The 26,593-nt window shown below is 38.0% G+C and overlaps 1 protein-coding gene across 2 annotated transcripts in view; it reads left to right on the top strand.

Moving 5' to 3' along the window:
- The window catches only part of AK5 (adenylate kinase 5), a 234,703-nt gene that overhangs the window by 13,374 nt on the left and 194,736 nt on the right, over positions 1 to 26,593 (top strand). For both annotated transcript variants that reach the window (XM_055340988.1, XM_055340989.1), the window contains exons 4-5: positions 1,503 to 1,672; positions 1,773 to 1,886. In XM_055340988.1, coding sequence (XP_055196963.1) covers positions 1,503 to 1,672; positions 1,773 to 1,886 — 284 coding nt within the window. The remainder of the gene's footprint in view (positions 1 to 1,502; positions 1,673 to 1,772; positions 1,887 to 26,593) is intronic.

Below are 26,593 nucleotides of genomic sequence, written 5' to 3' on the forward strand. Positions count from 1 at the left end.
TAACTGACTCAGCCACCCCAGCACCCCTGCGCTTGAACATTTTTAAAAAGGAAATAAGGCATGGCTGAGTCTACCCATTCAGAACTCTTTTTAGAAAAAATAAGCAAAACACCTGTCTTTTTTACTTATATTATTTGCAAAAAATAATTGATAATTATATATAAAATGATTTGTACTCCCTCCCAAATTTGATATATTGAAATAGTAGGGAGAGCATCAACTCACTTTTCTATTGAATTTTTATTTTAAATATCGCTTAATAAATCATAAATATTTTCAGTGAATATTACCAAAACATTTCATTACTTATTAGACATCAACCTTTAAAAATATTTTGTCTACAGTCAATAATTTATGCTTAACCATAAATTTCATCTTGGTAATTACTAAGAAGTCACAAATCAGGGCTCCTGGCTCTCTCAGTTGGTTAAGCATCTGACTTCAGCTTGAGTCATGAGCCTTGGGGTCCTGGGTCCCTGAATCATTGGGTTCCCTGCCCTGCGGGGAGTCAGCTGGTCCCTCTCTCTCTCCCTCTGACCCTCCCCTTCCCCCTGCTCCTGCTCATGGTCTCTCTCATATGAATAGAGTCTTTAAAAAGAAAAAATAAGGAATAACAAATCAAAATCAGACGGGGCTGATTGCTATTGCTTTATTTAGAAATTTGCTCAGACTTTAGATTCAAATTAGGTTGTTTAGAAATATAAATTAAATCTAATATGATTGGAAATAAAATCTGAGGCATAGATTTTATAATTATTTTAGGACATAAGCTCCTAAAAAATAAATGGTAATTACCAACGATTAGTATTGAGTAAGGTTGCAAAATGTTGATTACTTCATACGAATGTATCACAAAATTGAAATTATCTTGAGCTCTATGAATTTGTTCTGCTTTAAGCACCTATTCCATTCACTCTGTATTCGTGGCATAAAACTTCTTTGAAATTGAAAGGAGATGAGGCAAGGAGACCCGTGAACTGAGTTAAAAAAAAAAAAAAGATTTAAATAACCTGTGTCAATATTGATGTCCCTCTGAGTTTAAGAATAATTGTTGCATTTCACCAAATTGCACGGTAGCTCTTTGTTGGCATGGAACACATTTCTCTTATTTTGATCATTGTCTCTTGTGGCCCATAGATTTTTCTTTGATCACAGGGAAAAAGCAATTAGGTTTTACACAGAAGAACAAGACACAGTTTCTTTCAACTGCATTGTCCAATTTTCTTTTTTTCCCCAATTTTCTAAATTAGTTATTTACTAAAATAGGTAAAGGAAAAAATGTCTCTTTCATCTAATAAAATTGATCATAATTCTATCTTTTCCTTGGCTAAGTCTGTACTTGCTCTGCATTCAGAGGTAGAGCCAAGAATGGCACAGGTGTAAAGTTGGCTTCCCTGACAGTGGCCATCTAGACTGTATCTCAAGGTAGAGGTAGTAGCTGTGTAAAAAGGGGTTTCTTATTGTTATCGGAAGGTCACAGTTTTGCCTGTTTTAAATGACAGGTGGTCCAGGAAGTGGAAAGGGTACTCAAAGTTTGAAAATTGCAGAACGTTATGGATTCCAATACATTTCGGTGGGAGAATTATTAAGGAAGAAGATCCACAGTACCAGCAGCAATAGGAAATGGAGTCTTATTGCCAAAATAATTACAACTGGAGAATTGGCCCCACAGGTACTGCTGTATTATTTGCTTCTAGTCTGCAAAGATTCTTATGCCAGTTGTGAATGTCAGTTTAACTGTGGTTTCTCGACTTTATTTTTCTTTACAAAAGGAAACAACGATTACAGAGATAAAACAGAAATTGATGCAAATACCTGATGAAGAGGGCATTGTTATTGATGGCTTCCCAAGAGATGTTGCCCAGGCTCTATCTTTTGAGGACCAAGTAAGAATGTCTCTATATTTTAAATGACCTATTTTTGCTTAAAACTTTGAGATTAAACAAAAAAAAAAAAAGGTTTCTTGGAAGACTCACTGTTATTCTGAAAACATTCTGGTCTGAAAGCAGGAAAGTACATCAGTATGGGTTGTCAAAAGGTCATTTCCTTGGCCTGTGTGCCTAAAAATTGGAGAATGTCTCTGTCAAAATAGAAAAAAAAAAGGACTAATAAGAGAATTTGTTATTTTTATTTAAAAAGGCAAACCTCTCTAAATTTTATTTCAAAAACACTTTAAGATTATGTTTTTCATCTTTAATTACTTAAAACAAGCCTGTTCCATACTGCCCAGCCATATAAAACAACACCCTGCACTTATATTGTGACCAAATTAGGAAGCCCCCTTAACTGGGGTGTAAAATACTAAACCCTATAACAAAGTAGGGTTCAGGCTGCCAAACTTCACTCAAATTTCAGTAGACTCTGCATGCTCAGCACCTAATACATATATTTTTAAGGGAAAATGAATCAATTAAAATATTTTGTATATCTATTTAATCTTTGAAAATCAGGGGGAGTGGTTTTTCCTGTAAAAATTTTAATTACAAAAACAGCAAGCAATGTGGTCATAAAAATTTTAAGTCCCAGTGTAAAAAATGAAAGTCTGCAAATACCCTTATTCCATTCCACTGCCCTCTTCTTCTGAGAAACAGAAACACTGTTAAGCTTGTTATACATCCTTCTGGGCCATTTTCTATACATTGAACACGCACACAGCCACGCATGCACACATCTGCATGCTTATATGCAAGTGCCTTTTTAATTTTCATAGCTATTTCCAAATGGTCCCCCAGAAAGACTTGTCCAAGTTATAGTCCCATCAATACTGAATGAGAGTGTATTTATCCAGATTTTTTCCAAATGGATATAATTAATATTTAAGATTTTTGCCAACCTGAGCAGTAAAAAACAGTATTTCATCTCTTAAATGTGCATTTAACAAGAAACTAAGTTAGATATGCTTTCAGATACTTTGCTATTTGTATTTCTTATGTGAATTACCTGCTTTCCTTTGCTTATATTTCTATGGACCTGTTTATCTTTTTCTTATTTAAATAAGCTTTTAGCATATCACAGATATTATATCAGAGAGAACAAAGTCAAATAAGAGGTAAATTTATGTGTCGTGTAAAGGAAGTCTGGAGTTAGGCGGTTCAAGGCCAGAAGACGGCTTCTGAAAGCCTCTCTTTGTTCAGATTGACTCTCTGGGCGCACCTGTTGTGCTGGGGTGTCTGTCTCCTCCCCTCAGGTCTTCCTCTCCCACAGTAATCCAGAACCTCCGGTGCTTTCTCAGCTGGAGGGCTTGGTTCTAATTGCTCCGGCCTTGATGAGAGAAAAACTAGAAAAATCAATTTTTTGTTGTTGCTATTGTGTCATCTGTGTCGCTATTGAAAATGGGTGCTATGGCAGCCGTGCCATGTGATTCTTGGCTATTGGCAGAAGCCTGATGGCCAGCGCAGGCATTCCCACTCAGACCCAGTCCACACTGTGTACTGAGTGACATGCATTTGGTGGGCGCACGCTGCATGAGCTTTGATTTTTTTTCTCTGTTGCCTTTTCAACGTGCTGTGAGCCTCCCTCTTCTTCCCTGAATAATAACTCAGGCAGATCTCATGGCTTTCCTGGTCACTTTAAAATATCAACAGCTAGGGGCGTCCAGTGTCTCAGTCACTTAAGCATCTGGCTCTTGACCTGAGCTCAGGTCATGATCTCAGGGTCATGGGATGGAGCCTCGTGTCAGGCTCGGCACTCAGCGGGGAGTCTGCTTGAGATTCTTTCTCTCTCCCTCTCCCACTTCCCCCCTCTCCAGAATAAGAAATAAATAAATCTTTAAAATATTAACAGATAGTCTCACTTCCCAGTATTAAAAGCTTAGTCCACAATTGTATCTCAATAAAGCTGGGGGAAATTTTTTTAATTAAAAAAAAGTTCAATATAAAATAAAAACTTCAGTTTTTCATTCAGTTTCACATATAGTCTGCTTGGACCTGGTTCAGCCGCAGAAACCCCAAGTGATGTCTCAGACTCCTGAAATTCTTCTCAGGTGGCTTACGGTGGGGCGGGAAACGTATAACTCTACGGCAACTCTCTGGATTCCTGACCCATCTCCACCTTCTCTTATATAACCTGGACATGGGTGATGGGCCAAGGATCATAATACCGGCTGGGGACACCTGTTAGCAAGTTCTGTATATGATGCTCTGGTATCTCTGTGTAGATTATGCAGTTATTTGCATTTTCTGTTCTTAGCCATTTGTCTGGGGCTAGAAAAGTCCTGGTTTAACATCTTAGGTTGGTATTGTAACAGCTTAGAGATTCTTGGCCACTTCGAGCAGAACAGTTGTGCTGAGGTTGATGTCACCATTGCTGAGCCACCAGAGGTCAGAGGGTACAGAGGCACAGCTGAAGTGTCTATTTAAAGCAAAGTGGTAAGGTCAGCCCTGATAACTCCAGACCCTACGTAGGCTTATGCTCTCATGTATCTATTTTTCTGGTACCATTTCTGACACCAGATGCATGAGGGTTTTCCATTCCAGTTCTCTGATCCTCAATGCAAACAAGAAATCTGATCATTGAATTCAACTCTGACACTGAATAGCAAAGTTAGTATGGACCCTGCAGGTTAAGGGCTCAGTCCCACAAGACCGTCCCCACTTGAGCGGTCAGTCATGAGTTCCTGGGGCCCCTTATGCTTCTGTCCAATCACCCATAAATTCTGGGGTTCCCAAGACACCCTTATCAGTTTTGATAATTTGCTAGAATGACCCACGGAACTCAGGAAAATGCTTTATTTACATTTAGGGGATTATTACAAAGGTGCTACTCAGGGACAGCCAAATAGAGAAGATATGTGGGGCATGGTGTGGGGTTGGGATACAGAACTTCCATGTTCTCTCTGGGTGCACCACCCTCCCAGCACTTCGGCATGTTCACCGACCCAAAAGCTCCCCAAACTTCACTGCTGAGATTTCTAACTCAATCTGTAACCGTCTTCCTGCAGACCAGGGGGTGGGGCCAAAATTTCCCACCTTCTAATCTCTCTCTGAGAGAGCAAATACAAACTCCCATCCTGACACTATTTGGGGCCCTGCATGAGTTATTTCATTAGCTTAGACTCAGGTATCGTCAGAAGGTGTTCATTATGAACAACAAAAGACACTCCTATGACTCAGGAAATTCTGAAGGTTTTAGGAGCTCTGCGCCAGGAGTCAGAGACAATGACTAAATATATTTTTTCACTATACCACAACTCCTCAAGGTTTTTTCTTTAACCAGTCTTTTTGTGTGTCCTGTGGACACATATATACATGCATGCAGAAATTTTCCCCAGGACTTCCACACAGGTCCAGGGTGTAAGAAGAGATGGATTTCTGCTATCAGCCATGTACTAGTGATGGTCTTGTCATTGTAACAAAAAGACCTAACAGTCAAGTGTCTTATAGGACAATGAAGTATTTTTTTTTTCTATTAGGGAATAGGATCAATGTGACTGGTCCTGATTGATGAGACAGCTTTTCTCCCTGAGGTCATTTAGGGGCCCTGATTTTTTCCAGATTGTTGTTTTGCCATTTCCTGGGACACTCTCATCATCTGTATGGTTGAAGCGGAGCTGCCAACATGTATGTTTCCAGGTGGCATGTAAGGGAAACAGAACATGAACATCTGAAGGTCTGACGTCCCAGATCTGGATAGTGGCAGCTGTCATTTCTGCTCACATGGCATTGTTAAGGATTTTAGTCATGTCATAATTGTGAGGCAGGCTGGGAAGTATAATCCAGCGAGGTGGCCACGTGCCTGCCTACAGTCCTGTTACTATGGAAGCATCAGAAAACTAACTCGCAGTTTCTACCCTAGTTTGCCTCCCTGGCCATCCAAATGTCGGCATGCTCCCTTCTTCCCTCACAGAGAATGTACTCATTCACTCCCCAAGGAAAACAACTGGAGTCCAGTCATCTGGATCAAAAGTCAAGAGTCTCTACTTGATGTATAATTAAATCCAGATTAGACCCTTCAGCCACCTACAAACTGAACATCGGGTTGTCTTCCCTCCCTGCCACCAATACATAGTGGAGGAACAAGACCCAGACAAGGGAAATAAAGGCTCTTATTCGAAAAAGGGAATTTGGGCAATGTATGTGGTGGTCACTGAACCATAGCAAATAACAAATCCTTTTCCCAGCAGTAGAGTGATTTCCTGGGTCAGTCCGTTCAACTCCTGGTTCTTTATTGTCTTCTGAAGCCCTTGGCCTTCTGAAAAGTTCTTCTTGTCCATTATCCTGCATGACCACATCGAAGTGTTGTGTTGGAGACTATGCCTTCTTTGGGAAAACTTAATTTTTCTTCTTAATTTGAAAAACAAACAAACAAAAACTCAAAAACAAAAACAAGCTTTTTTCTGGCTGGGTTTATGGTTACTTTGGTACTATTTCCACAAAAATTTGGTAAGCATCTGCTCTCTTTGCTTCCAGTTAGTTCCATGTGCCGGTAACTACACCCAAAGTTCTTTTCTAAATATAGTTATTAAGCTGCTTTGTTTCTTTGTTTTCTCATTTTGATGGTAGTTACCTTGAAGTCATAGAAAACAGTAGGTAACATCCTTAATCTGGGTTTCGCCAAAGGGCCAAGTCCCCCCCCCCTTTTTTTTTAAAGCTGGGGAGGGTATTAACAGGAGTCCTTGGAGCAACAGTAGCCTTGCCTTCTGCTCTTTGGAGATATAGAGGCAATTGATTTTCTGCTGGATAAGTCTTAAGTTACTGGACACTTCTTTTCTCTTTATCTGTTTGCAATTTGGCCAATTCTTCCAAAGGTTTATCTATTTCTTTTTGTATGTGACTCAAGGCAATAGAGAACAACATATGTGATCACTCTAGCCCTTTCTGGTCATTTCTTCTCTACCTGTGGGCCCCATGGGAACACGGTCTACATTCCAAGTTATCACAGGTAATAGCTGTACCAAATATTTTGCAATGGTATATCAAGTGTCATTAATTTTTCAGCCTAAAATTTCTTGCTTTTACTGCCCAAACAAACCAATGCCACACACTTTCCTGTTGATATAGTAGTGCCCCACTTATATGACTATTGTCTGTATTATTTAGAGTAAATCCAGGATGCTGTGACATAACACAGGTTATTTCTCTCGTATGTAACAGCTGCACGGTGAATGAGAGCAGAGAACCTTCATCCCTCACCATCCTTCAGAGATACAGGTCATTGTTCCTCTAGCTCCTAGGGCAATGGTTCTCAAGTTTTTTTGGTCCCAAGACCCTTTTATACTTTTAAACGTTATTAAAGACCTCAAAAAACTTTTATTACATGGGCTATATCTATTGATACTCATTGTATGAGAAATTGAAACAAATATAAAAATACTTATTAAGTCATTTTAAAATAACAATCAAAAATAATAAATAAAATAAAATAAAATAAATAAAATAAATAACAATCAATCCATGCAGGTTAACATAACACAGTTTTGTGAAAAGTAACCATATTTTCCAGAACAACAACAACAGAAGTAGTGGTAAGAGAAACATTACATTTTGCAAAGCTCTTTAATTTCTAACTTAGTAAAAAAAAACACCTGGATTCTTACGTCTGCTCTTGCATTCCAGCTGCTGTGAGATCACACTTCATGTAGCCACTAGAAAACTCCATCGTGCACTTGTGAGAGGATGAGTGAATAAGGCATGCAGTCTGTTAGTATAAAAATAGTTTTGACCTGCAGCCCCCCTGAAAGGGTCTCCGCAATCTCCAGGGGTCTCAAGAGCACAGTTGGAGAACCAAGCCCTGGGACATGTTTGACATTTGCACAGTGAAAGTGAGGTCAGCCATGCTGTGCCCTGTGGCCAGCTTCCAGCTGGTTGGAAAGGGACAAAAGTGCAGAAGGCACATGCTCACCTTTAGTCGCAGACCCCAAGGTGCACACATTAGTCTTCACAGCCCATTGATGAGAACTGAAGTCCCCTAGCTACATCCTAACTTCAAGGGCCATTGGACAATGGAGTCACATGTTCAGGCATGGACCTGGCTACAGAACTGTTATTACTGAAGTTGGGAAAACAGATTTTGAGAGACAACCAGCAATTTCCACCAGGAGCAGCATGCTTTCGTTCCCGCCCTTACTCCTCAGCCTAACAGCTGAGCTCTCCCAGCCCTCCGCTGCCATTGCCGGGGTCTCCTCCTTTGGTAGTAGTTCCTTATCATCCAAAAAATTTCTTCTCACCTTCCACCTGATTTTTGAAAAATAACAGATTAGTGAGGGCAAAGGAATCAAGATGGGTAAAACTGGGAAGTCTAAGATCTTTTCACCTCCAAGCAAATGTACTGCATAGCCAAGATTTTGCTAGATAGCCCAGAGTCGAAGGTGAAAACCTAAGCAAAGAGTTTTTTAAAGGTGGAGAATTTCATAGGTCATGGGATGACCTCTGTACTAGATTTCTGTACTGAGGATTTATCGCAAACAGTAAAGTTGAAACCAGTAAGAACTCAAAGGTGCTATTTTTGAAAATGGAGAAGGAAAGTCTACACAACATCTATTTAAATAAAAAATCTGACAGTAATTAACAGTATATTCAACTATCAGGCTCCAGCTAATTTTCCAATTTTGTGTATCTACCTCTGCATTCTACATGCTGGACTACTTCCTATTTCTCACAGTGACCTGCTCCTGCTATTTCCTCAGTGCTATTTATATCATCCCTTGTTTTTTTTTTTTCACTGTGCATTCTGTTTTTGAGCTCTGTGTTCATACAAATAAACTTAACTCATTCTTATAACTCTTCATAATGTTACATTCTATAAATATAACATATTAGCAGGAGATCAAGTTGTTTTAAAATTTCTGTTTTAACTAACAATACTATGACTAACATCCTTGAACACATCTCCGGTTGCATATGTCAAGAAGATCTCTCAGGAATATTTCTAGAAATGAATTTTCTAACATGCAAGGAGTGTGTGTGTGTGTGTGTGTGTGTGGTTTTAAGTCTATATTTTAGATTTTTAAAAATATATTAAAAAGTGGTCCCATAAATTCATGATTACTTTTTTCCCATTTCTCCACACCTCACCAATACTTCTACTAATACTACTAAATCGATTTCAAATCTTTTTTAAGTTATCTGATGAATTAGAAATGGTTTGGCATTGCAATTTTATTTAAATTCTCTAAATCCCTAGTAAACTGAAATGTTTCTTAAATGTGTTTATTGGCTATTTGTCTTCTTTTTTGAGAATTGCCAAATATAACCTTGGCACCTTTTTTTCTAGTGGATTGAGTTTTATTATTGATTTGGACATTCTAGGTATTCATTTTTTGCAATGTATTTTGATTATATTTATTTCCATTTATATTTTTCTAAATTAAGACAGAAATATACAGAATCATGTCCTGTCTTTTGTCTTACAGAAGTTTTAAATTTTAACATTATTAAATTTAAATAATGTAAATTAAATTACAGTAAATTATCAGTTGTTTTTTTTTTTTACTTTTAGATCTTTTACTTACTTTTACTTAGATCTAAAGAAAATATTCCCTGCAGTCTCATGAAAATATTCTATATTTTTCTATGTATTTTTAATTTTATTTTGACGGTTCAGTTATTTTTTCTGTCTGCATTAATTGTTGTGCATACTGTAAGATAGTGATAGAAATTTTATGATATGTTTTAAGTGGAAATGAAAAATGTATCCAGTGGTCCAAAGATTATTTGTTGCCTAGTACACATGTTCCTCATTGAAATGCCTTATTCCTAAATAGACATGAGTCTGCTTTGTCTGTTTATATTTTTCTGCATCAATATCATGGTTCCAGTCAAAGAACTCTAAGTTCTATCCTGATGCCTGAAAAACAATCTCTTCGCCTTCTTCTTTTCTAAATTGGCTATGCCTATATATTTACTCTTCTTTATGAATTTTAGAATCAGTTTGTCAGACACATAAAAAAAACTGTTGAGATTTTATTTAAATTTCAATATAGATCATATATATAGATTAATCTTCAGAGAACTTACATCTTACCATCCATGAACATTGCCCTATCATTTCATTTACTCAAGTCCTGGTTTATTTTCTTCAGTAAGTCAAGTTTTATAGTTTTCCATGAAAAAGTCTTGTACGCTTTTGTTGCTTTTGATCCTGGGTTGCTGCTATTACAAATAAGCTACTTTTTTCTAACTAATTCTCAAGTGATCTTTGTGGAGTTTTTTACTTGGGTTAGTAAGTGTGTCCGCCTGTTTCCCCCTCGAGAGGCTTCTGTTCTGTCTGGCTCATGCTGTAAACGTACTTCCATTCTTTTTTTTTTTTTTTTCATACTTCCATTCTTGTTACTTTCCCACCACCCCCACTCTCATGACCCCCACACCTGCCCTGCCACCTTCACAGCATTCTTTACTACATTGGGTGCTAGTAAGAGTTTGTTGATTTGAAGTGGAAAACAAATATTAGCATCATGAATACCCAGAAAAGGGAAGACTTAAAAGTGACTGCTTCAAAAGGGATCTTGAGTTCACTCTCTCAGATCCTCATCTAAATCAGTGGAGTTGGTTATAATGTCAACACACCACAGTGGGTTTTGACTCTCACTTATTATGTGCTTTTGGCTGATTTACCAACCCTCTTGAGGCCTCAGTGTTTTCCTTTGAAGAATGAGGATAATAAGACCACACGGAATCACTGTGAAGATTAAATATGGTTATGTACCTATAGTTCCCAGCACCATGAGTGGCTCATAGTGACCACTTAACAAAAGGAAGCGGTTATTGTTGTTAGACATGTTGAGGATAAATACTCCATAGATGTGTGGAGCGGAAGGGCCCTCACTAGCTCTCTTTTCCTGTTTGCCAGAAGCTCTGAAGGTAAAAGGACCCTCAAATTGATTGATAGAGCCCTCAGAGGCCACCTTGAGGAGTTAAGGCAGCCCAGAACAGCTCTCCTTTTATTTCCTGTTCTGAGGTTCCAGGTAAAACTCTGTTGAAAGAAATTTTTCTTCTGCTAAAAATGTCTAGAACCACTTTGGTAATCTGTCAGCTAGAGTCCTGGGACGTTCACACTGTGGGGCAGAAGCACTGGGAAGTGCACTGATTAGTGGTGTTCTCAGCACACATCTTGACTTCACGTGTTTCAGCAAAATCAACATTTCCCCCGCCCCCATTCTGTGTACCCTCTTCTGGTTTGACCCACTTCCCTTTCTCCTTCCGTGGGAGTGGTCCCACAGACAGTCTTCCTTTCCTTTCCTAGCTAGGCTTCCGCATCCACATCCATGTGATTTTCACTCCCCACGTGAGGAGTGGTTTGTTGGGGACCCATGCAGCTGTGCAGAATTTCTTCGATGAAAGTGCTGGTTGGTTTTCTTCCAAGAATATATGCACAGGAGCATGTATATATGCTTCTGTGACCCAAATGTCCCAAAGATCGAGACATTTGCTTTCTATTGTATTTATTGATACCATTTGGTGTTCAGTCAGCCTGATTTTTCCATCGTTCCTATATTTTTTATTTTGCTTTCGGTGCAAGCAAAGTATATTGTTCCTAGAAATGTGTACTTGAATATACATACTTTATAATTTATTTTTATAGTGTTATCCCTTTATTCCCCAACCTTAGCTGTTGTTATTTCCACTTTACACATGAGGAAACTGAAGCTCTGACAAGTTAAGTAACTTGCCTAAGGCCACCAGCAGGCAGACAGAGCTAGGATTCCCAAGGAGGAATACAGATATTCTAGATCACGAGCTCTCTGTAACCTTGAGGTCACAAACCCAAACTGACTGTGGGCATCAGACAATTTTTTTTAAGATTTTATTTATTTATTCATGAGAGACGCAGAGAGAGAGGCAGAGACACAGGCAGAGGGAGAAGCAAGTTCCATGCAGGGAGCCTGATGTGGGACTCGATCCCAGAACCCTGGGATCACGCCCTCAGCTGAACACAGACGCTCAACTGCTAAGCCACCCAGGCATCCCCAGACAATTTTTTTTAATGTACTAAATTCTAAAATTAGGAGATTTCATGTGAAAAAAGCAAATTTCTGCCTTGTTTTCCAACAGTAGTGATTTAGCAGCTCCCAGTTCACGCAGATACACCCGAGTAGCACTGCTGCCATTAGACAGTGTAGGTGGTGACTGGTTCACGGCCATCCCCAACTCCCACCGCTGCTGGTCTCTCACTGTCTCAGCACCAGCCTGGACCTTACCGGGTGCCAGAGTCTCTACTGTACAGTCCTACTTGTCCTCCCCTTGTCTCAGCCGTGTCTGATTTTAATTATTGGTTTATCACACACACAAAAAAACCTCACAAAGATATGTACACCCTATCCTATAGGTGACATGACTGCCTGACATAGTAGGGCCACCCTGTCAGTCTAAATATTAACTATTTATGAAGCTTATTTCCCTTACTTGTCAAATTAAAAAAAAATTAAACAGAAGAGCTAGTATTTCTTCCTGCACTTCAGTACATCATCTTGAGCCATCCTGCTTGAGTGCCCACAGCCTACTAAGAGAATCATCCTCGAGGGGATGAAATATGTCTTGATTTGTAACACTCAGAGGTCATCTGGGGAGTAAGTTAAGTAATTGCTCAACGCAAATTTAAACTTGTTTAAATCAGCAGTCTACCATGGTTTGTTTTCTGGGGTGTGTTATTTGTGGTTTTGAAGTATGACCATCATGGTTGGTGGGTACTGATGCTTAGTGAGAGTGGGCACTAAGCCTTTTTACTCAGGTTGCAGTAGAGTGGTCAGGTCGGGGAGGTAATGGAAAAGGGACTTTAAAATTCCCCCAACCCAAGGCACCTTAGCTTTCACCAATGCTTGGGAGTGTTTATTTTAAATAAAGCAATGGACCCAAGATTATCCCTATAGTCACACCACTCTTACTCATTTGCATTCCTTCAGGCTTTTAACATTTTTTAATTTTTTTAAGAATTTATGTATTCATTCATGAAAGACACAGAGAGAGGCAGAGATCTGGGCAGAGGGAGAAGCAGGCTCCATGCAGGGAGCTCGATACAGGACTCAGTCCCAGGACCTTGGGATCATGACCTGAGCCAAAGGCAGACGCTCAACCACTGAACCACCCAAGTACCCTGCTTCAGGCTTCTTGAGTGTGGGAATTTTGTGCTTCTGAGGGTTAGGGCCCATGAGTGCACACAGCCCTTTTGAAGTCATGCATTGTGAGATCAAAGAGAGTGAGACCTGCTGGAGCAGGTATATATAACTATTTGCATTTTTTTTCTTTTCTGGTGGTGATTTCCTCTAGTATCTATAATTTAACCTCAACTTTGCCATCTAAAATGAGCCTAAAAATAGTTAAGTTCTGAGGTAGAATGAATGAAACTGGATATATGAAACTTTCTCAACTAGATAATAGAGGTTTAAAAAAAAACAAAACACTTAGAGATAAAAGAAAACCCATCCTCAGAGGACTGTCATCCTCCTTGCATAGTGAATTGATTTGACAGACATAATTTGATTTGCTGTTCCTAAGGGGGACAAATTTGATTTGCTCCTAAGGGGGAGCGATTTAATTTTAATTACACAAATTTTTTCTAAGCATTAGCACTTTTGTGCAAAATATTAAAGGAAATGTTGTTTTCCCCTGGAACTAATGACTTAGAAGTTTGCTTCTAATTATTTAATAATTAGATTTGAAATGAAGAATATATTACTAGATGATTACTTATTTTTATTTTGATGAGCAGTGACTACAAGACCCATCAAGATAAGAAGGCTGCTGAGGTTTTTATAACCACCCTCTATAAAGAGAAAAGACAATTTCCGAATTTCATAGAAAGATAAAATCAGAGTCATCTTTGACTTTGCCCTGTAAACTAGATACTGTTGCTATATAACAAATCATCCAAAATGTGTTTATTGGCTTAAAACAACAGTATTTTTAGTTTCATATGCTTTCCATGGATCGGGAAATCAAGAACTGCTCAGCTGGCTGGTTTTGACTCAAGATTGCTCATGACATTGTATTTAAATAGTGGTTGGAGGTAGTCTTCTTTACTCACTTTTCTGATGCTTGGTTTGGGAAGACTCAAAAACAGCTGGGACGGAACAGCTGGAGTTCCTCAGGCATCTCTTCCTGTGTCACCATCTGGAGGTCTCAGGGTGACTGGGTTTCCCAGCAGCTCAGAGCTCCACAGACATGTCACCCAAGAGAGCCAGAAGGAAACCCAATTGCCTTTTCTTTTCTTTTTTAAGATTTTATTTACTTATTCATGAGAGACACAGAGAGAGGCAGAGACACAGGCAGAAGGAGAAGCAGGCTCCCCTCAGAGAGCCCGATGTGGGATTTGATCCCAGGACCCCAGGATCACACCCTGAGCCAAAGGCAGACACTCAAGCACTGAGCCACCCAAGTGCCCCGTGATTGCCTTTTCTAATCCAGCTTCAAAACCCATACATCACTTCAACCACTTTCTGTTTTTTGTAGAGTTCTCATTCTGTCTCATTCTTCGCTTTGTTCATATCTGTCTCTTCTCTTCATTTCCTTTCTTCCTAGCCTTTTCATGCCAGGTACTCATGTCCACTTATTTGGACTTTAAGAATCCACACTCTTCCACCTTCCTTGTCCTGATTCTCCCCACACCCAGTCTATCTTGTATCCTGTGGCCAGATTAACCTTCCTAAAAGACCACTGTCATTAATTTTTTCTTTTGGTTGAAAGTTTTTAATGCCAATTATTGTCCACAAGCATGTTTCTCCCTAGAAGATTTCTATCAGAATCAGGTACATGCCTTCTTAAAAAAGTGTGGATTGGTCAGATCCCTTCACAGAATTACTGAATTAAAATTTCTTTTATGTAGGACCCAAGAATGCACAGTTTAACAAGTTAAAACCCTCTATCAAAGCTGATTCTTAAGTATACTAAAGTGTAAACTTCAACTTAGTGTTCAGTTGCACACAGCCAAGGCTCTCAGCCATAGCATGCTGCCATAGTTATGGAGCAAGCAGGCTGTTGCTAATATTAAGTACTGACGTTGGCGCACATCCACAGTTACCCTAATAATGTCATATTCACTAGTCTTCACCCTTATTTTCTTGAGTGGGAGAGAAATTCCTCAGAATGAGAGCAGTTTCACGTAAGATGTTTTCTCAATATTAATGTCATAAGGTTCTTGTGTCTTTGTTCAGATGCCCGTGCAGTCTGATCTGAGCTGGACTTGGTTTGTGTTACCACCATCCCTTGAATACATTTTGTCCTTGTTGCCTTGCTATTTGTATCTCCTTGATGATAGTCATTTTTTACTGCTCGTCAAATCAACCTTCTTCTGGACAATTTCCCTGAGGATCCCAAAGCCTTGGAGATTTCTCTTTACTCTCATCTTGTTCAGCAAAATATGTAACTGTCTATAAGATTTATGTGGCACTTATCATATAGTACCTTAAATCGTTAATGGTTCATCAGATTGCTGTGTCGGTCAGATTCCAACAGGAAAGATGTGGCACATTCAGATAGGCTACCCAGAAGAGCGCTTGATAAAGGGATTACTGCAATGGTGTGCAAAGGACCTGGGACTGCAAAGGATAGTTCAATATCATGAGGCTGGTAAAAGTGGGATCTGTTATACTCCCTAGGCCTACAGATTCCAAAAAGGGGGAGCAGTTACTTGAACCCAAAAAAAGAAACAGATACATGAAAAAAGCTCCTTCCTAAGAGCCTTGACCTTCATTGAAGAGAGGTAGCCAGTCTCTGATGACTCCCACAGGATGAGAGCTAGGGGAGTAAATATCCAGACTTTCCTTTCCTCCCTTCATCTGATCTTCTGCTGATGTTCACCATTGACCACAACCAACTGAAAGCTAGAGGGCAGAGCACCCCACTGACTTGTTCCAGAACAGCAACCATCCAGGGAACAGAGTTGGGGAGAGAATGGTGGAAGTTGGAGCTACAGAGGACTAAAGAAAATATACAGCACAGATAAAGTTTTTTGAGGTGGAGAGTCTTAAAACTACTTTTGTCTTTCTTACAGCCCTATGATGCGGTGCATATAGTAGTTAAGTAACTATGGCCTCATTCTTTTTTGCCAGCATGCATTGGTTTCATTTCCCTGGAATGCTTGATAAGGATGAGTGACAAAAGGCTTTCCCAATGTTAACATTTTGCATTTTTTTGCACAGTGATTCACTCAAACATAAACTACTGTATTTCCTTCATTTCCAGGCCCAAGTCTCTTAATCTCTTTAATAGAAAAGGCCAGTTCCTTGAGAAAATGCAGATACAGTTATAATTTGAGTTTCCTAAGTAATTACCAAAAATATAAATTCAAATTAAACTAGCTGTCATATATTTTGGAAGCCCAAGATACTATTCTCAGATCCTACCAATTTAGCCTCACTGACTATAAGCACATCATATTCTGTGAAGAGTAAATATGTGCACAAGGGTGCCCTGTGTTATGTGAAAATAATGTCAGAGATTCTGGATTTCTAAAATGAATAAACAGGATAATTATTTACACTGAAAAGGATTCCTACCTTTTCAGAAAGATTCAGCTGGGATTTCCATTATTTGGATAGAAAGAAACATACTTTTTTTTTTTATGAGAGATGCTTTCTAAAAATAATGACATAGGTTGAAAATAAAGAACAGAAAAAGCTATACCATGCAAATACTGAACATAAGAAAGCTGAAGTTACTTGATTGTTATTACATAAAATAGACTTTAAGACAACAAATATTACCAAAAATAAATAAGAACATTTCCTAGTGATAAAAAAAATCAATTCATCAGAATGATATAAAACTTTTGGATGTGTATATACCTAATAAATTTTCAAAATGCACAATTGACGTAATTAACAGAAATAAAGGGAGAAATAGACAAATCCATACTCATAATTGGAAATGTTAACAATCCTTTCCCTGTCTTTGATATAAAAACTAGACAAAATATCAGTAAGGACCTAGATTTGAGGAACAATAAGCATATCTAGAACATAGTATCCAAAAACTGCACAGTACACATTGTTTTCAAGTGCACTTGGAAATTTAATTAAGATAAACCATATATTAGGCCATAACGCAAGTCTTAATAAATTCTAAAAGCTTGAAATGTGATGGAGTTCGTTCTTTAACAACAATGGCCAAAAGGGCGTTTGACAACTGTCAACATCAATTCATTTAAAAAACTCAGCAAGTTGAGAATATAAAGGGAATTCTTTTAATCTGATATGAAAAACCTATAGCTAATATCATTCTTAAATATTAATCATTGAGTGCTTTCTACCTAAGATTGGGAACTGCAAAGATGTCTATTCTTATGACTTCTATTGAACACTGTACTGGATGGTCTAAATAACATATTAAGATAAGAAAAGTAAATAAAAAGGCATAAATATGGCAAGGAAGAAGTAATACTGTCTGTTCTTGTGAATATCATGATTGTTTACAAAAAGAAAAAAATCCTGAGGACTCTACAAAATGACTACCCAAACTAATAAATCTAGCAGGGTCACAGAATATAGATGGTCAATGTTCAAATCAATTTTAGTCCATATATTAGCAACAAATTTCTATGCATTATGAAAATATAGGGTGAGCCACCTCTGGCTTATTGTTTAATTTCACTTCCCATGATAATTCCTTATTAAAATATTGCCTTAGAAGGGTAGCATCTTTTAAAATAGCATATTTGAATACATAGCCATTAGTACTTATTTATATATGAGGATGGGATACATGGTAATGTGCTTATGTTTGCATCAGAAAAGTGGTAGTGACTAATGTTCTAATGTGATAAGTAGCCCTTGACTATTATTGTATTTAATCTGGTGTAGACCTCAGTTCTTTTTTTTCTGCCATGAGTCATGACCAAAAAATAGCTTCCCATTCATGCTTGAAATAATGTCCTTCATGAGGACATAGATTCATAGAAGCACAAATTTGGGAGGGTACTTTATCCTAAATATCATAACTGATGGTCCCTGCCTTTGGGGGTGGCTGAGTCATTACAGAGACAAATAAAACCAGGCAAAATTAGCATTTTCTCACTCAACTGACAGCGAAAGTACAGCTTTTACTATGTGGAAAATTTCTTAGGATTTGTTTTTGAAAAACCTTTAAAAACAATCTTTTAATCAAAAAAGTTTGGTAGCTACCGATCTCAAAATGGAAGCCAGGGGAGGAGGTAAGTGACTGGCCAGATTTCACAAATCTAGTTAATGTGAGAGGAGGATTAAATAACTCAAACCCCTGAGCTAGCATAAGCAGCCCATGTGTCCTGTGTCCAGTGCTTTTTCCACCCAACTGTATTGTCTTCCTGAGTACTAAAAATGGATGAATCTAGTCCCAAAGAACTGAGATGTACCATTTAAACAAATCTTTCTGTAGTTAGATCCAAAAGGCATTTGAACAGTAGACAGCATATAAAAATGAAATTTTAGTTTCCCAAATGGTCCATTTTTAAGAGAAAGCACATCTAGTTTTACGAGCTCTGTTATGCTTATTTCAAATCACTGTTTGTCTTCATAATTGTTCTATAGGCACATCTAAGAATTTTATAAATAGTATACTATTTGGTTCTTCTCTACTAAGTAAATGTATTTGTATTTAAGAAAATAATTTTGGGGGCACCTGGATGGCTCAGTCAGTTGAGTGTCCAACTGTTGGATTCAGCTCAGGTCATGACCTCAGGATTGTGAAATCAAACTCCATATTGGGCTCTGTTCTCAGCACAGAGCCTGCTTGATCCTCTCTCTGTACCCCACCCCCTACTGGTACACTCACCTCTTGCTCTGTCTCTCTCTCTCTAATAAATAAATAAAATCCTAAGAAAAAAGAAAAAAAATAATTTTGAGTTATATATGAGGAAAATCTCCTTAGAAGTGCCAATTGTTAAGCGTTAGAACAAATTATTAGAGCCAACCATTGATTTTTCTTGTCTAGAGATTTTTAGGAATTCTTTAAAAAAAAAGATTTTATTTATTAGAGAGTGAGAGAGAGAGAGCATGAGAGTTGGAGGAGGAGCAGAGAAAGAAGCAGACTATCTGCTGAGTGGGAAGCGCACTGCGGGGCTTGTTCCCAGGCCCCCAAGGTCGTGACTTGAGCTGAGGTTAGATACTTACCCATTGAGCCACCCAGGTTTCCCAGGAATTCTTTAATATAATTTTTGTGTACATTAAACACTCAGTATTTACTGAATGAATGAGGGAATAATAAAATGGATAATGGATAATGTTTTGAAATCTCTGGTGAGCCTTTCCATATCCATGGTTCTTTGTTTTCTATAGAATTTAATAGTGAGGGCAGCCTGAGTGGGTCAGCGGGTTAGCACTGTCTTCAGTCCAGGGCGTGATCCTGGAGACCCAGGATCGAGTCCCATGTCGGGCTCCTTGCATGGAGCTTGTTTCTCCCTCTGCCTGCTTCTCCCTCTGCCTGTGTCTCTACCTCTCTCTCTGTGTCTCATGAATAAATAAAAAAAATATATTTTAATTTAATAATGAAAAAAATTATAATGAACCTACTGAAAATTCATTCCACTATGTTTTATTTGAGCTACCAAATATTCTAATAAATACTGTTTTTAGGCAGTGCTTATGCATTTATGTATATGTATGTTACTATATACACAGTTATAGATAGGAAAACATAGAAAGAAATGCTTACACACATACATACACATACACATAGGAGAGAAATATTTGGAAAGGTTTTCCAGCTCAGATTTGTTTCTGCCCAAATCAGTCATACATTTCAAAGCACTAAATTAATAATCTAAAAATATCCTGTTAGAATGATTATACTTCAGTGCTCTGGCTCCCTGTTCAAGCAGAAAGGCCAAGGTGAAGGCAGCTGATACTGTGGCCAAAGGAGACTCGAAAGTCTGGCTTCAACTCAATGGCACCAGCACAATTTGAAAAGACCCAATCTTACAATAGCTATTGTCTTCTACAGCGTTGGAAGATTGCCCATTTACTAATTACCCCTTTGACACTTAAAACACTGAGTAGAACTTTAAAAGTGGACGTCAGCAAGTTTGGGAAGTAACTTCATTGGTTTTAATTTTAAAAAATCCCTCTTCTGTCCAACACTACTTACCACTGAAAATCCAGTTGAGTCTGTGTGTGTGTGTGTGTGTGTGTGTGTGTGTGTGTGTGTGTTATGGCTGTAGAATGAAACTGAAACTAAATTTTCTCATGATAAAAAGACTTCAATGTGTGTACTATATTCAAAGGTAATGACTCCCTGGCCTAGTATGTTGAAAAGGATTTTGGAGCTGAGTCCAGGGTCCTGTGACCCTTAGCAATGGTGATTCTCTGTATATCCCCGATGGAAATCCGCCAGGATGGGCCATATCTGTGCACAGACTGAAGTCTTTAAGTCTTTGAATTCCGATTCAAGATTTGCTAGAACCTTGGATCTACCAAGCCATTTATTAGATCTTTACAGGAAAGAACCACAAAACCTTTACCCTCCTCATAGAAGTGGAGTTATATTTAAAGGAGCATGGCATGGGTGGAGTTACCCACAGAGATGGTCAGAAAAAGTCCAATTTCACATTTTCTGCTGACTACTTCATTAGATAGTCTCTGAACCTAATTTGCTACTCTGGATATGATGATGGCTATCAGGTGATCAACTTATAAAATGAACCTTGAATTCATCACATTGTTATACCTGAGTGCTTTGTAACTGGAGGCCAGATTATGAGCTACTTTTTTAAATACAACATGCAACTATTATATTTCTGGTGCTTGGTAGCACTCACCTAAGTGAATGAGTGAGTGATAAAAGAATAATTTTATTATATCAGCAGGGTTTTCCATAGATCCATTTTTGCCTACCAGACCATAGACTTGGGCATAACTTCTTCATTCCTTCCTCTCCCTAAGTGCTTTTGCCAGTAGGAGCCCTGGAAAGTTTCAAGGGAAAGAAAACATCCCTTGTATTCATGGAGCATTCATTCACATGAGCCACACGTTTCCAGGACTTGAGGTTGTACCCTGCTGTGGCTACCATTTTGGAAGTGTATTCCAATATGCTAGAATTTCCATACAATTTCACTGTGTTGAAATAACATTTTATGTGCCTACTTCCACTTTAGGTCGGGATATCCTTGTGGATAGGGACCACGTCTTGTCCATTTTACCTCTCTTTAGTATGGAAGTTGGCTCATAGTAGATGCTTAATTAATGTATGTTGAACTGGACACCTGTAAATGCACTTCCCAGTATTTTTAGAACTCTGTTATTCAGAAAATTCTAAAAGAAGGAATGAAGAGTGACCTAGTTTAACCACCTGTAGGCACGTACTAACATAATTAATAAATGCTTGTGAGAAGAATGAAGGGATGTTCCTTAGCGGTTCTTAGAATGTTCAAGAAAATCTTGAGAACAAAGAACTCTAAAGATATGTTCTCAAATTCTGGCTGGAATTTGTTTGGTTCTTACTTAGTTTCTCAAATGTCTGAGAATATGAGTTTAAAGTATTTTTCTTCATTATCAATGCGAATGAGAAGAGTTATTTTAAGATAAGCTAGGCAGAGAGATATAGTAATATCCAATGAATAAAGTGGATTACCATCTCTTCTCCAGCCATTAATAGCATAATAGTCTTTTCTGAATTTCCTTGGAGACAGTCTTTGTGTTTGAATGAATACTTAGCAATCAATGTAGATAAGTGTGAAATAGAACTGTATTAGGCATGTGTCTTCTTTTGAAGTGTTAGCTTCTTTGAGTCACACAAATCAAAATAACTTACACCTAAGAAAATGATACCAGTTTTCTTTTTAGAATGACACTGAAGTTTTGGGAAAAAAGTATTTCCGTCTAAACTTCAAATGGAAATCTCAAATAATGGCATTTCATGGTGAATTATCAGCCTATTTTCCATTCAGTAAGTCTGTGCATGGAGTATTAATGGAACTATTGGGTAATTTCTTGCCTATTTTATATTCTCATATACCAGTTAGCATTTAATATACCTTTGAATTTCATTTTCCTACAAGAAATGCTTTTAAAAGATTTGGAAATGTACTTCTTCCTATTAGAATTTCTAAACCGCTTTTTTAATACTTCCTTTGGTTGCTAAGCATAGCATAAAATCAAGTTGTCTAAAATAGGTAGGTCAGGGAAAAACTGTACTGTTCTTGCTTTTTTAAGATATATTTTATCTTATTTGATGCAAATAGAAATATATATTATATTTAGCTTCAGTAATTTTTTTTTAGAAAACTGATTGCTCTGCAGCAGATCAAATAGGGATTTGGACCGCATATTTAGCTCATCTCTATCTTCTTTGAATTCAGAACATAGTAGGCACTATGTCAGGTTTATGCCTGCATATCAATGACAGGATTTCATGGGTAACTCTTCCCATTCTCAATAATGAGGACTTAAATGTTAAATATTTGTGAAGAAGCAAGGTTCAGCGAGAGGACAGTTTGGAAGTTAGCTAACTCGTAAACATTCCCCATATGCTGCGATCTTTCACTTCTTCAACGTCTGTCCCTGTGATTTTCTTGGCTGGATCTGGAAACATCACCTAATCATTTGCTTCTTAATAGACACTGTTTTCTGTGGTCTAGTCAGTCATGCATCACATGTACTAGTCATGAAGAGTCCAGAAACTGACCACTATGAATCAGGCAGGCTCATCCCCCAGTTGTGTAAATAGCTAATGTATTTTTGAACTCTACCCATTAACCTTCATCCCTCTCTCCCTTCCAATATCAAAGTCTTTTTGTTTTATTTCAGGCTATTTGCCTAATGCTGGCACTAATAGCTCCCCTATTTTCTAAATGATCATTAATACTGAGCACATCAATAAAGAGAATGTTAAGAATAACAATCATGTTTTACATTATATTTATTTGACCTCTTTATTTGTAAGGGGCACTTCGTTGTAGACAGTGCAGGTTCATTAGTTCTTCCAGATGATCTAATTGCCTCCAGTCTCTCTCCCCATCCAGTCTGCCCCTGCACTACCATTGGCATTCATTCTAAGGCCTGAAATAAAATATAATATTTCTATGTTCATAAGATAAAACCCTAAGTGCTTAAGCATGGAAGACATTGCCAGCCCATCTAGTCTCAGCCTACCTTTCCAGAACTTCAACTTACGCTCATGAAAGAATCTTAATACCTAGTAGATGAATGAATTAAACAAATGAAGAAGTAGATACCTACATAATAAAATTAGTGGTGTGGAAAAGACATCTTGGAAAGAATAGTGCTATAAATCTACATCCATTTCCATATTGTCAACCTGGTAGATATTAAATAAAACCGTAATCCTTTCCTCTTCATTAAATTCCTACATCTCAGCAACAAAATGTATCCCACTTGCTTTATCGAAATGAAGATTTGTACCATAAAAACCAAACCACTGAAAGGTACTTTGCATGAACTAATGATATCTTCTTAAAGCATTCATAACATACTCTGTTCAGCAGATGTGATTAATTTGGTTTGTGACAAGTTGGGGAAAAAAAGGGTAACCTAGATTACTACTTAATGAAAGTCATAGAAATGAACACATTGTGAGAGATGCCATAGGATCGTGGGAAAGGGTAGACTATAGCTTTTCTTTTCTTTTTTTTTTTTTAAGACTATAGCTTTCCAACAAGACATGCCCAAAGTGTAAAAAGTAAGATTTCCCATACTAGTTGTCTCCCTAAGTTAGTTTCTTTCTCTTTTGATTTAATCACATTAATTACTTCAGATTTTTATTTATATTTTAAAGACTCCCATAAGTTGAATAAGCTCCCATCCTGAGCATGCATTTCTAAATAGGGTTTCTTACAAAGCAGAGGCTAAACCACAGCTTCCAGGGTCCTGTGTCCAGAGATCCTGATTTAGTAGAACAGAGTGGAGCTCCTTGACTTGCATTTCTGGCAGCCTTCTAGAAGATGCCCGTGCAAGGGCATCCAGTGCAAGGGTTGCTCTTTCAGTCCTCAGACTGTAAAGTCTCCATCACATTGTGATCATAGTTTGCCTTGGTGAAATACATTTCATGTAACTCATGTAATTTCATGTCATTGTAACAACCTTGTGAAAAGGGATGGAATTTCTCTTGGAGAAAAGAGGACTAGGGAAAGTATGTTGACTCACATCAGCTCTTATAAGAATTGCCCTATGGAAGTGGCCCTCTTCTTTATTCTCATATTTGTTTAAACACCATGCTAATCATATCGTGTTATAGTTCTCTCTTCACTCAACTATTAGACTAAGAGCTCCTTAAGATCAGGAAAAATGTCTTACTCCTCTATCTGATCAGGGCCTAAAACTTACACTGATCATTGGAAATACGAGAGATTAAAATGTTTTTTGGGGAGCAACAGACTGTCCCCAGTCTGTCAGTCCTCCAGCATGATCTCTAAATCAGAAACATCCAGGGACAGAAATTGACAGCAAGAAAAGAATTCTTTTATTATGAAATTTTGTCTCTAAACTCAGTGGGACTCAAGAGTACCATCCGAACTCCATGGAGAGTTCCTTGTGTGTCGGCTGCTGGTAGCCTAGTGCTCGGGACCAAAGCAAGCCAGAACACCTCTCCCAACCCTAATCCCACTCCATCAGCCCCCAAGGCTCAGATTGTCACTGTCACAGAAACGTAAACCCAGAGAGGGACAGGAAGTAGAGCCAGAAAAGCATAAATTGGGCTGGCACTTAGAGCAGCCCAATGCAGGCCTTCTGATAATTAAGTCCAGCAGATCTCTCTAGCTACATAGAAAGAATCAAGTTAAAAGAGAAAGGTGAACAGCAAAAAGAGAGATGGGTATTATTCTCCATCTTCTTGGAAATAAAAGAGAGGATCGTAGGTGAGAGGAACCACACCCCTACCTAGTACAACAGTATTAGGTACTGTACAGAAGGTACTATATAGTACCTAGTACTGTAGCTTAGTGAAAAGTCTTGATCTGACCAACTTTGGCCATACTTTTTCTCCTCAAAAGTGAAGAGAGGGGGATGGGAAAAAAATGGAAGAGGAGTCTTGAACTCACTTTTTTTTTTTAAGGTATTAACATTTTCCTTTTTTATTTTTTATTTTTTTGTCCCTTTGTTAGTAGCCCAGGTTATAGAGTTTATAACCATATAGCCATGCAGAGCCCATGCATATTAATTGGTAAAAGAGAGTGGACAAAACATGACAGAGCTCATCTGTTGCCAGGGTCCCACTTCATCTCTTCCAGTCTTTAGAATCTTCTATCTGTAAATGTTAAACTTAATTGGAGAAATTCCCAGCAAGACGTTGGTTGCTTTCCCTCTCCTGGGGAAAAAAAGCCTACCTGTTTAGGTGATCTTCTATGTAGGAAGATGATGTCTAAAAGATTCTCATCTTGTGAGCTGCAGACTTCGCATAAAATTTTGGTGTCACGTTCCTCTTAAGCCATGTGCCTGCTCCTCTCTGTGAATTTGTTGTCTTAGACCACTCTTCCTCTATTTTTCTCTGGTCATTCCTTCCTCATCTTCATGTCTTGGCTTAATTCTCATTTCCTCATAGGACCCTTCCCTGACCTCCATGATAGGATTGGATTTCCCTAGTATATGTCCTGATAGTAGTAATGGTTCCACTTCTGTGTCGTGGTTATAGTCACAGTTTTATATTTGTTTGTGAGTTGTATTTTTTTTTATTATTACAATTTATCTCTGCCATTTGGCCACAAGCTCGATCAGGGCAAGAACATACCTGACTGTTGGTCCGTGGTGCATAGCATAGACTCTAGCATGTGGTAGATTCACAGAACATGAGTGTATTATTCAATGAGTTATCACAAACTTACTCCAGTTGCTTTATGTTCTTGTTAATACTTGATATTGTTGGTCTCTTTCATTTTAGCCATTCTGGTGGATGTGTTGTTTAAATTTGCATTCTCTGGATTATTAAGATGTGGGCACCTCTTTACTTCATTTGTCATTTGGGTATCCTCTTTTGTAAAAATGACAATTTAAGTCTTTACCTCATTTTTAAATTTTTCTTATTGATTTGTAAGAATAATTTTTATATTTTCAAAACAAGCCCTTTGTGGATTGTATGTGTTGTAAATATCTTCTCCAACTGACATTTTCATTCTCCTCATAATTTATTTAATAAATAATTTTTTTATGTTAAACCCATTCAATCATAAAACTTCTTTATGGTTAGGGAATTTTAGGTCCTATTTAAGAAATTCTTGTCGATCCTAAGGTCTAGAAGCTATTTTCTTATATGTTATCTCCTAAAATCTTTATCATTTTGCTTTTCATATTTAGATCTGAACATCCATTTGAATGAGTTTTGCATATCATATCATATAGAGAGTCAAGAGTCATCGGTTTCTATAGGAACATCCAATTGTCAAAGTTCCACTCGTTGAAAAGACTGCTTTCCCCACCGCATTGCAGAGCCACCTTTGTCATAAATCATATGCCCATATATTTGGGCGGTGGATCTGTTTCTGAGTTCTGTCTCTGTTGCAATGGTTCACTGGTCTTCTTTAAAACTCAGTACCTCACTGTCGTAATTACTGTGATTTGTAATGAATCATATTATCTGTCAATAAGTTCTATCACTTTATTCTTTTTCTTTAAGATTTTCTTGAAGATTGCCTTGGCTATTCTTGGCCCTCTGCATTTTTAAATAAATTTCAGTCCCCATGACATACAAAATTTTAGCAAAGCTGCTGATATTTAGAGAATACATTAAATCTGTAGATCAATTGG

The sequence above is a fragment of the Nyctereutes procyonoides genome, unplaced genomic scaffold (genome assembly GCF_905146905.1).
Source record: "Nyctereutes procyonoides isolate TBG_1078 unplaced genomic scaffold, NYPRO_anot_genome, whole genome shotgun sequence".
Taxonomy (NCBI): Eukaryota; Metazoa; Chordata; class Mammalia; order Carnivora; family Canidae; genus Nyctereutes; species Nyctereutes procyonoides.